Source organism: Rhineura floridana, chromosome 17 (genome assembly GCF_030035675.1).
Source record: "Rhineura floridana isolate rRhiFlo1 chromosome 17, rRhiFlo1.hap2, whole genome shotgun sequence".
NCBI lineage: Eukaryota > Metazoa > Chordata > Lepidosauria > Squamata > Rhineuridae > Rhineura > Rhineura floridana.
In genome coordinates, this window is record NC_084496.1 from 24,150,830 (window position 1) to 24,163,050 (window position 12,221).

General features: G+C 44.1%; 1 protein-coding gene across 4 annotated transcripts in view; it reads left to right on the forward strand.

The window, feature by feature from the left end:
- Positions 1-11,274: 11,274 nt before the first annotated feature.
- The window catches only part of CACNA1H (calcium voltage-gated channel subunit alpha1 H), a 206,140-nt gene continuing 205,193 nt past the window's right edge, over positions 11,275-12,221 (forward strand). For all 4 annotated transcript variants that reach the window (XM_061599729.1, XM_061599731.1, XM_061599730.1 and 1 more), the window contains exon 1: positions 11,275-11,381. In XM_061599729.1, the coding sequence (XP_061455713.1) occupies positions 11,289-11,381 (93 nt within the window). In that variant the 5' untranslated portion in view covers positions 11,275-11,288. The remainder of the gene's footprint in view (positions 11,382-12,221) is intronic.

The following is a 12,221-nucleotide window of genomic DNA, read 5'->3' on the forward strand; positions in this document are numbered from 1 at the left end:
TGGAAAATGCCTGCCTTTCAGTACATCAGAACTCTTAGGCCAGCCTTTCCCAACTAGTGGGCCACCAGATGTTGTCAGACCACAATTCCCATCTTTCCTGACCATTGGCAATGCTGGCTGAGGCTGATGGGAGTTGTGGTCCAACATCATCTGCTGGCCCACTAGTTGGGAAAGGCTGTCTTAGGCACTATAGACTGCTACTCTGGAGGATGAGCACTTTTCAGGCATGCTGTATTTATGGCTGATGAAAGGATGTGACCCTGAGACCTTTTTATTAGGACGTGCATCCAGTCTGGACAAATCCCAGATCCCAAAGCAAACTAGGCCGATTCGAGTTGATCCTGGATTTGTCCAGAGCGGCTCAAGACACTCCAAACCGCCCTGGGTTGGGTCCTCAGAAGCCATCTGTGGCAGTCAAAACAGGAGGCAGCTGGGCAGCAAGGAGACACATGTTGAATTAGGGATTAAACCTTATTAAACATGCTATTGGGAGGAGGGAGACGGGGACGATGCCGCCAATCACACGTTTAATTAAGGGTTTAAACCCTCATTTTTTGTACATTCAGGGCTATGCAAGGCCTGCAATTTGGTTCGAGCCTTGAATTGTTCTAGGTCGGATTGGGGTCCAATCAGGATCACCAAATCAGGGTGCCTTGCATGGCTGCAGTGTTTGCACACTCACTCCTGGGTTACTCATTCCTTGACTTGTGCCACCTTTTGAGTTTGCTCTGCTTGTTGATAAACTGAATTCAGAGCTGGATTCTGTCATGAGGAAGGACCTCCAAGGAGAAGCCCATGAACATCATTGGCTGTTGGCACGGAAGCTCTGAGGCACTCCCAGTCCAATTCTGTATAGCAGGGACGATATCATCCCTGACCATTTGTTGACCATGCAGGCTGAGGCTGGGAGGAATTGGGGCCCAACAACCTCTGATGAGCAGCAGGTTCCCAATCCCTTCTGTCTAGACCTGCACTGTTTTTGTTGAAAGTGTGCATATTCAATTTTTAAAAAACGAGGGTGTACAATGTAAAGCTGAGGAATCCAGCGTTGACACTGTACCTTGGGCTCTGCAGATGGCACAAAGCTGATGAATAAGGAGAGCCCTGCTGATTCACACCAAAGGCCTATTTAGTCAAATATCCTGTTTCCCAAGGTGGCCAATCAGATGTCTCCAGAAAGTCCAGAAGCAGTACATGGAGGCAACAGGACTCACCTGTTGCTGTTCCCCAGGTCGTTCAGAAGTAGACTTCCTCTGGACACGGAAGTTCTATTTAGCATCCATAACGATAGACAGTAGAGAAAGGGCTACCGCTCAGTGGCAGAGCATCTGCCTTGCACGCAACTTCTGCTGCAACTTCTTGGGAACGGTTTCAGTTGATGAGGCTTGATGACGTGGACAAGGTGCCTGTGGCAATATGGCCAGCAACAATTTATTTATGTATTATTTTATTTATATCCCACCCTTCCTCCCAGCAGGAGCCCAGGGCAGCAAGCAAAAGCACTAAAAACACTTTAAAACATCATGAAAACAGACTTTAAAATACATTAGAACAAAACATCTTTAAAAACATTTTTAAAAGCTTTCAAGCCATCTTTTTCTAAAAAAGAAAAAGGTTAAAGCATAGTTTTTTAAAAAATATATAAATAAAAAAATAATAATATATAAATACATACATAATGCAGAAAGACCCAGGCTCAATCCCCAGCATCTCCAGATACGGCTGGGAGAAACTCCTGCCTGAAATCTAGGAGAGACACTGCCAGTCAGTGTAGACATTACTGATCTAGATGGGCCACTGATTCAGTATAAGGCACTTTCCTATGTGCCTATGACATTGATAGCCTACTAACTGTTGGCGGACTTCTCTTCTTCCATGAATTAATCTTATTTTCCCTGATAAATCCCTCTACGCTATTGCTCACCACCAGGGAACCTGAAAGGCAGGGACAGGGGGTATCAAGCCCAGAGCAAGCAAGAAGTCTGGACACTTAGCTTCCATTTTTTTAAAAAAGTAAGTTTCTACATGCTCCAGAAGAAAAAAAGGTAAAAAGCAAAAAATGTGACACCCCCCATTTCTGTGACATAAGCCAGTTTTCTCCCCGCTTTCCAGCATTTTTAGCCAGTGAGGGAAGTCAGGCAATAGTGCCCTAAAGAGTTGCTGTTTTTTGCTTCTATCTTATTTTCTAGTTTTTATCCTGGCAGCCGGGGATGCACCTCTCTTCTAGTGGGTTCATCTGAGATCAGGTACTGCTTAGAAGTTATTTTCCACAAATACTTCTATACAATAAGTGTGGATGGCTGTTAAAGAATCCCCCACCCCCAGTGGCAAATGAAAAATGTGAAACCTTTGCAAAGAGGCTTGGGTGTGTATCCTGCTGTGCAGGAACTGGGACCCAGACACTCATTAAGAATTCACTATGTAGTTAACTTACAGTATAATAGGTTATAGCCAGTGTTAGTCCTACTTAGAGTAGATTCATGGAACTTAATGGACATGACTAATGTTGGTCCTTTAATTTCAGTAGGTCTACTCTGAGTAGGATTTAGTTGAAGGCAACCCAATGGTTAGAGGAAATTGCTTTGTCCCCAAAAATGTGTATATTAGGCAAAATTGCATACAAACGTGTATTTCGGGATAAATTAACACTTAAAATGCTGATGAATTTCCAGGAGGACTTAAATTATTAATACAAACTGATATGGAAATGAGGAGAGTGAACTTAAGAGGGGGGAAATGAAGAACTGAAATTGACAGATTCTAGTTCCAGACCACCCGAGTCCACGTTAGAAGCATAAGGTTGCTTCCTCTGTTCCTATGACATTGATAGGGCAATAACTGTCGGTAGACAGATAATGGCGGAAATGTGAAGAACAGCAAAAATGAGCAAATGCTGTCTGAGAAACAGAGAGCAATTGCAATTGACGGATTCTGGTTCCGGAAGGAAAGATGGCAATGGCTTCCCCCTGAAGGTGCAGACACATGCATAACCATCACACGTGGTAATCCACATCATCGTCTTTTCCTGTGCCCGCATATGCCTCTGTAGATATAAAAGCTTGGGTGATGCAGCCTTTGCCGTCCCGCTCCTGGGGACGGCAACTGAGACTTTAAAATGGGCTGCAGTTTGAATGTTAAATGCCAGCTCCCCCTCTTTCATGCTGCATTAAGCAGGCTTGGCAGGTCCAAAGGGGGGTAAAAAGCAAAGCTCGACCCATGCCAGAGGGTGGGGTGAAAGCACGTTTTGCATTGGCTCCTCACACCTCCTTCTCCTTGAGAGCGAGATGCAGGTACTGAACCGGGTATGCCTCAGGTGAGTAGTCAGCAGCCTCTTACAAACTAATATATCTGTAGGGTTAATAATAAAAAGGAGCAAGAGATTATGCTCCTTTTGATACTGTGGCAGAGACTTAATCTTCTATAGCAGGAAAGGGAGCCGGTGTTCGCTTCAGCTTATGCTTGTGAAACCTTAGGTGGCCACTGATTGATTACAGCCGCTGAAGTGTATTATTATTTTTTTCCGGCAAGGCTCCCAAAGACCCTTTCAAAAATAATAAAGGCAAGGTGTGGGGAGGGGGGGAGAAAGACAGTTGCGTTGGATGCTTGTAAGCAAAGCACAGGACGTTGCAGCCTTGGCTCGAGACAGACGAAGGGAAGGATCTCTCATCATGCTGCGCATCAGAGTTGCTGCTGGGAGATGTGGTGATGGCCTGGGCTTAGATGGTTTTGTAGGGGATTGGACAGAGCCAGGGGAGAGAGAGATCTCTATGGGTATTTGCCATAAATGCCAACTGCAGGAATGGGGAATGTCAGGCCCAGGGTAAAATGTGTCCCCCAGTCCAATCTATCTGGCCCTCAGAGCTCTACCCAGGCCTCCCCTGCCCTGCACCTTCTGCTAGTGATTTTACCTGGTACTGGCTAAGGCGTTGGACTACGACCTGGGAGACCAGGGTTCAAATCCCCACACAGCCACAAAGCTCACTGGGTGACCTGGGGCCAGTCATTGCCTCTCGGCCTCAGAGGAAGACAATGGTAAACCCCCTCTGAATACCACTTACCATGAAAACCCTATTCATAGGGTCACCCATAAGTCGGGATCGGCTTGAAGGCAGTCCATGTCCATTTCCATTTTGTCCTTGAATTGTGATGCCTCTTGGTTGTCAGGAGAAGAACCTAAGAAGAGCTTGGAGCCCATCTGCTCCAACACCCTGTTCTCACAGTGGCCAACCAGATGCCCATGAGAAGCCAGCAACCAGGATCTGAGTGTAACGGCGCTTGCTCCACTTGCGATTCCCAGCAACTGGCGTTCAGAGGCATCCAGCCCCCAACTGTGGAAGGAGAATTTGCCTCGTCCTCTTGACAAGCCATCCAGGATGGAGGATGGAGAGAGGTGTGTGTCTCACCCTACCCGATTTGCCACATTGACCATTGGCATGAGGCCCCTGGAAGGTTGTCCATGAGGGAATATGACCCTCGGACTAAAAGAGGTTCCCCATCCCTGACCAATTGGAACATCCATTTTCAGGGGCGGTCCGCGTCTGAAAAACAGCTGCTGGGACCAAACTGTTGATCAAGGCCTCTGGCATCTGGTTGGCTGCTGCTGAATACAGGATACTGGTCTAAATGTGCACCCTTGGTCTCAACCAAAAGGGCTCTTTTTAGTGTTTATACTATTATTGGGGTCAGGTTGCTTGCTTGTTTATTTATTCAAAGCATTTATATTGAACTTCTCAGGCAGGAAAAATTCCAGAGCAGCTTATATATATCAATAACAACACAGTGCCTACCCTCAGGCTTACCATTTGAAAAGACACAACACAAAAGGAAAAAGGGATGGCGAGGGAAGAGGAAAAGAAGCAAACTCGGGCACAACCCTTATTAATGTTTTGGATTGTACTGTGAACTCGGAATTGTGGTCCCAAACATCTGGAGGGCACCAGGTTGGGAAAAGTTGGTGTAGGTACCACTGAGTTAGACATACCAATGGTCTGACATGGTATAAGGTAGCTTACAGAGTGTTTGCAGTGTGCAGTGTGCTTCAACCTTCGGTCCACCAATGGGTTGGACTATCAATGATCATCCCTGATCATTGAGTCAGCTGATTGGGGATGATGGGAGTTGTAGTCTGACAACATTGGGGGGACTGAAGGTTGAAGGATATTGTTTTATAGTAACTGATGACCATCGTAATTCTTTCAGTTGTATTCAACTAAGTTCTACCCATGGTAAAACCCCTTGAAATTAAAGGACCTGTGTTAGTCATGACCATTAATTTAAATGGGTCTACTCTGAGTAGAGATAGCAGTGGATATGGCTAGGGATGGATGGATGGCTCTGTCAATTTCAGTAACCTCAGTTCTCATTTTTCCAATCTTAAATTCAGTTCTCAGCATTTCTGCAACAATTTGCTATTTTTTTTTAAAAAAATTCTCCTGAAAATTCTTCAACATTTTAGTGTGAATATATCCTAATAGCTACATTAGCGTATGTAGTTTTGACTAATGTTCACATTTTTGCAAGCAATTCTTCCTAATATAATGCACTTTTGTATGTTGTTTTCACTAATACATTCATATTTATGCACATTTTCCCCTAAGAGCTGCATTTTTGTAAACATTGGAGAATTGCATTGCAAAATTCAGATACATGCAAATTTTGAAGGACGGATGTATTTCGGTTCTCTTAAATGCAAACTGAATCACACTTGTCCTTCATCTCTAAATACCCTTTGTTTCCACTCACTGTCTCTGATTCCAGTCTTGGAACAAGGCAAAATAACTGGCAGCTTAAGAATAACTTCTTTGCACTCCCCCATTCAAGCCTAGCGGAGGACAAGGTTTGGCTGGAAATATCAACACAATCTACCAACAAATAAAGCCATCCCTCTGCCCTCCATGGTTAATTATTCCAGAGTGGGCCCTTGGTTGAATGCCAATAATAACAGGAACTGTGTGAATCACCCAGCACTGTTCTTTATATAAACAAATAAATCACCACAAGTAGAGTGTATTGCAGGGGGAAAATGAGTTGTTTACACTTTTGGAAATGTGAAACCTCCTCTCATCCGGGCATATCTGCTACACACCTCCAGCATACAAACAAGTATATTGCATAAATCAAACTGAGAGTTGTAGGAGCTGCCCCCCCCAATTCTTAAGCAAACAGTTGGAATGCAATGATTAAGTAAGATAGGTGAATCCTTTTTGAAACAAGAGCCCTTTGCCAAGGCTTTGCGCCAATGTGTTTTCTTTTCGAATGCTGTGAATGAGTGCAGAAAAGTTTCTAGTCCATCCAAAACAGTACTTTCCTGCCTGCCACGTGTGCCAGACAGCAAGAGGGAGGGTAGGCAAGACACGACTCTTCTCAAGCTTTCCAAAACTTGATCCCCTGCTGGCAATTGTTATTCCTTGCAGATGAGTGACATTTGACAAGTCTGTTTTATCAACATGACCGCAGGAGACAATGATGACCATCAACTAAGATGGCTGGAAAAGTGGTTTAGACAAATACTTGGAGGAGAAGGCTATCAGTGGCTTCTGGCCATGTTGGCTATGCTTTTCCTCCATGGTCGGAGGCAGCGTACTTCTGAATATGAGTTGCTGGAAACCACTCAGGGGAGAGTCCTGTTGGCCTCCAGCCCTACTTGTAGATTTCCCATTGGGACATCTGCTTGTCCACTGTGAGAACATGATGTGGACTAGGTTGGCCACTGGGCTGACCCAGCAGGGCTATTCTGATGTTCAGATGCTGAAGCATCCTATTTGATGGAATGACACGTGCAAGGTCAGTTTCGCACCAGGGATTCTGGGACTTGTAGTCCCAGATCCAATCCCTCGTAGAAAAGGTGCCCTGCCAAGGCCTTGGAGTGCTGAGCCGCCTCCATCACCTTCCTTGGCTCCAGAGTACATTTCTGGGCCTTCGGGAAGGGGGAAGCGGTGGAGGCAGATGGTTCACAAGCATCCTCAGACACCATTGCTCTACGTCAGGGGTAAGGAACCTCAGCCCCAAGGACCGGAAGTGGCCCTCCAGGCCTCTGTCTGGCCCTCGGGACTCTCTCCAGACCACACCCCCTCACCACCCTTGCTCCAGACCATCTTTGAGTGGTTTTGCCCGGCTAGAATATGTCCTTGAACTCTGACCTTGCTTGCTTGGATGGATGGATGGAGGAGAGAGAGGGGTGTGAGCATGTATAGACACTAACCTGCTGTACAAAGGTAAAATTTGCATCTATTGCCCCACCCACTTTTGCCTCTGGCCCTGTCCATCCCTGGCATGGGCTGCCCAGAAGGTTGGGCAGAAGGGAACGTGGCTCTGCGGCTGGAAAAGCATCCTCGCCCCTACTCTGTGCACATGAGCTCTCTCTTGTCTGCAAAGCTCCAGATTTTGAAAAAGTGTTTCTGAAGTGGAAAACGGTATATCTCTGCAAAATTTGTTTCCTTGTACACATTTCACCAGAAGCTGACCTTGAAACAGCATTGCTTTTATCCGAATGAACCCATGTTGCTGAGGTTTTTTTTGTCCCCTGCCACCTAAAATGGCATTTAATTCATCTGAATTCTTTTTTAAAAAAAATGTTTCTTAACTGGTACTATTGCATAATTTAATGCAATCTGCCCAGTGGGAATTCCACTTTAAGTCATTTTTCCTAATTTTCTACCCTGCTGCTTGCGCTCAGTAAATAGACTGGCTTTTTCGCTATTTGCTGTTTTGCATTATTTCAAGAACGGAAAAGTGGATCATTCACAAAACAGTTAGCTTTCTTCCACCCACCTCCTGCTCCATCCCACAATCATCAAATTAACAAGGGTATGTGAAGGCTGATGAGCCAACTGTGTCACCTCCCTCCAACTCACCTCCCACCAACCCTCTCCAAAGCCAGCAAAACAACAACACCCTCAGTTAGCAAAGTCATTTAAATAATGCAGATGGAATCCAGAGACAAAAGAAATCATGAGAACACTTTACTGAGAAAATGGAACAAAAACAGTGTATAATTTGAGGAGAAATGGAACAGAGAGGTTTTGTCTTTCTTTCTTCAGGCCTTGTACGTAGCAGGAAGACATTCAGTCAGAGCACATGCTACCTGAACAAATATCATGCCGCTTTGCCTAGTTGCAAAATGTTCTACTTGTCCCTCTCTTGGCTGGTTGAGTTTAACATAAACAGTTAACTCTTAAGTTACTAACTGAATGATTCCTTCTGTTGCACTTCCACTTTGGGAGATTTACCCTGGGTTTCAACTTATCTACTCTTTTGTTAGTCTTTTGTTAGCTTTTGTGAGACAAAATTCTAACAATAAATTCTAATTGTGTCCCCATCGTCCTCGCTGCTTAGTTCTACAAGGAGCAACTATGAGACTAGGGAGAAGGAAGCTGATAGGCAGTGCCTGGATTGGTTGTAAGTAGCGATGAAATCCTCTCCTTTTTTATGTTTTGTTTTTAAGTGTGGCCCCCCTGGTGGTCATTAATGATACAATTCCTTTTTCCTGTGACATCTTTTCATTTTTCTGTTCTCCAATTTTTTAAATTTTTGCTTTGCAGAGAATTATTAATATTATAATTGTTGTTTATTCACAAGTCTCCACTGGCATCAATCTTTATTCTGAACTCTGTAATGATTGCCTGTTTATATTCCTTTTCAAGTGCACTGCAGAGCAGATCAAGGCAGATAATCAGGTCAGTGTCTTCCCCCCTGCTGCAACACCTCATTCCTCCCTGCTGCTTTCTGTCTGTTAGTTACAATCAACACTTCATTGACATCAGTGCAAGGGAATACACATTTGAAGGGCACACATAGAAAGTAGATCGATAAAAGTATTGATGATTTCAAAGCGATTTAAAAAAAAGAATCAGAAAAAAAGAATGAATGAGTTGGAAACCAGGCATGGAGAGTAGCTACTTCAAAATTCTCTCCACAAAGATAGAAAATATTATTAATTAAGCCGATGGCAAATCCTATTATTGCAGAAATGGAGCCTATTGCTAGTTCTAAGTAAGAAGAGGGCCAAGTGGGGGCTGGACGAGGGCAGACTGAGATTGCTGGGGCAGTGCCTTCTTTGCCCTAATGACCACCTTCCATTGTGCACAGATGTGTCTGTCTCCCTTGGAGTAACATAAAATCCTACTCTGCAACAGCTGTGCCCCTCCAGATGTTTTGGATTCAATCCTAGCACATGCAAGACAGGTGGATGACTGAGCTGAAGGGAAACATCCCATGGGCTAACTCCAGGCTACAGCTGACCAGTTGGCCTGTTCTGATCTTTGCTGCTGTTCAGCCACACTAACTGCCCCATTGGGAAGTTGAGCATAGTATTAATGCTGCTCTACACATTACACTGATTGATGACAAGGCCGCAGTCTGGACTGTACCAGGCTCCAGGGGGTGGTGGAGGATTTTAATTTTGAATGCATGGAAATCTCCCCGCATATAATAAGCTAGCACACAAGAAAGAGTACCATGCTAAATCTGTCTCCCTTATATGTATAGTAGCTTACTACATGCACAGAGCTGGGTTGAAGAAAAATGGGAGCATTAAAAAAAAAGAATCCCCCACAAATAATTCAGTCTGGAATTCTAATCAGTCTACAGTCTCAATCTGTATAATGTCTTCCCCAATGTGGTGCCCTCCAGATGCTGCTGAGGCTGCTGCTGTTATTGATTCAGTTCACATGTAAAAGCAAACCTACCAAATTTGCACTTTTTGACACAAATGTGAACTGAAACATTGCTAAGTTTCAGAATTTGCAGCTATTCAAATTTTACGATGCAGTTCTCCAACCAATGTTTACAAAAATGCATGTATTAGGAGAAAATGTGCATAAAAATGAATATTCGTGAAAATTAGATACAAAAATGTATTATATTGGGGGACATTGCTTGCCAAAAAATGTGTTTGTTAGTTAAAACTGCTTGCAAAAATGTTTTTAGCAAGAGAAATTCACAACAAAATGCTGATGAATTTTCATGAGGGTTTTAATTTTTAGGGGGGGAAATTGCAAATTGCTGCAGAAATGTGGAGAGCTGAATTTAAGACTGGAAAAATGAGAAACTGAGAGAACTGCAATTAACAGATCCCTCCATCCCCACGAGCACACTTGGAATGCTCTCCCAATTCATTTTATCCATGCTGGGAAGTTTTCCACACCTGACGTCATCAATGCTAATAAGCATGAGAAAAGGAGGGCATGGTCAGTTAGCTGATGACTAGTCTGTTCCTGGCTGGATGACTTTGAGGATCGTCATTTCTTTAGCTTCAGTGTATAGGGTTTTGTGTCCACAGTTGACTGTCTAACACACCTACAAATTTTGAAAAGTTCTTCCTCTCATTAAAAAGTGCAATGACAGCAACATCTGTCACTCATATCTCAATTCTCTGCCTTTTCTGCCTAATCTAGGCTGAGGAGGGCACAATGGAGTCACTATCTCTTCATCTCCGTGGGAGTCCCCTTGAGTTGGCAACTGATATTCTGCACGTCTCTAGGAATTTCAAAATCTCTTGCATCATCTGCACACACACCCCACCCTGCACTATGGTTGATAGTGGTTCTGGTATTGATGTTGTTGTTTTAACTCTCGAGGAGGGGCTGTTTGATATGCAAATGCCACCCATATCCCTCCTCTTTGGGCTTTTTATTTTCCTGCCACTTTTTTTGTTGATGACTCAACAAAAAGTTGATGACTCAACCGGGATAAGTTCAAGGTTCTGGTTTTGGTGTACAAAGGCTTATACAGCTTGGGACCAGGATACCTGAAAGATAGCCTTACCTCTTATATACCCAGTTGATAACTGCGTTCTGCAGGTGAGGACCTCCTGCAGATATCATCTTACCTGTTCTGCACAATATAGGAAGCAGACCTTTAGTGTAGTGGCACCTACCCTTTGGAATTCCCTCCCCTTAAATATTAGACTGGAGCCGTATCTGTTATCTTTTTGCAGCCTACTGAAGACCTTCCTATTTCAACAAGCCTTTTAAGTAGAGACCTTATCCCAGTCTGTGTCTGTGTTGCAATTGCTTTTTAATATATTTTTAAACCTTCTTTTTTTAAAAAAAAAGTTTTTAAAGCTTTAAAAAATGTTTTTAAAGCCTTTAAAAATGTTTTTAAAGTTGTTTTGCTTTAATATATTTTAAAGTCTGTTTTTATGATGTTTTAAAGTGTTTTTAGTCCTTTCATTTGCTGCCGTGGGCTCCTACTGGGAGGAAGGGTGGGATATAAATCAAATAAACAAATGACTCCGCCCAAGTCGCTTTCCTTAACTGTTTGCTTGCACCTGGTTCGAGCACATCAGTATGTTGGTCATTCTTCTGAACTGTGTCACCCTCGGGATGTTCCAACCTTGTCAGGATGACAAATGCAAGTCAGAGAGGTGCACCATCTTGGAGGTAAGAGAGCACCTTCCCTCTTCCCTCTTTCTTTCTTTCTTTCTGGAAATCATTCCCTGTGTGGTGGCCAATGGCTGTTGGGACTGGTGGGGCGGAAGACAGGGAGACCAACAGTAGGTGGAGCTAGAGCCAATGACAGGCAGAGCCAACCAATTCAGAGCTCCCCTGTGTTGAGTTCTACAAGGGGCAACACTGAGACTGAGGAAGAGGACTGTTTTTAAGTAAGAAGGCAGGCAGGTGGGCTTGCTGAAGGCAGAATGAGGTTGATTGGGCATTGCCGCATTTAACCTCGTAGGCCTCCTGCTGCATTCCCTCTGTTTCCAGTCACCAGGGGAGAGTGCCATCGCTTACATAGCCCAACCAGAAACGTCTGTGCACTAGAGAGAGAGGTATTTGCAGACTTGGAGGACCCCCAGGGTTTGCAGACATAGAAAAGCAAAAACATCAGAGAAGAAAACAAGGGTGGGGACCCTGTGAGGTCAGCACTGTTAACAAAATTAACTTCCCAGGATTCTCCATGACTGTTAAAGTGGTATAAGAGTGCTTTAAATGTATGGTGCATATGTGAGCTGTGTCTGCCTGGAGGATTTTGAACCTTTCCTAGATGTGTTTAAACACACACACACACACACACACACACATCTTGAGTCCATGCCATTTCCCAGAGACCCTCCCTTTCATCTCTATCATCAGTAGTGACTGAGGGCTACCCGCTGACTGGTATGGAACAATTTGTTGGTCCTGCTGCTGTCCCCATACCCACCCCAAGAGATCAAACATCATTCAGTCTTTGTGCCGAGGCTTTCAGCAGAAACTCCATAATCTCTCTGCTCGTAACAC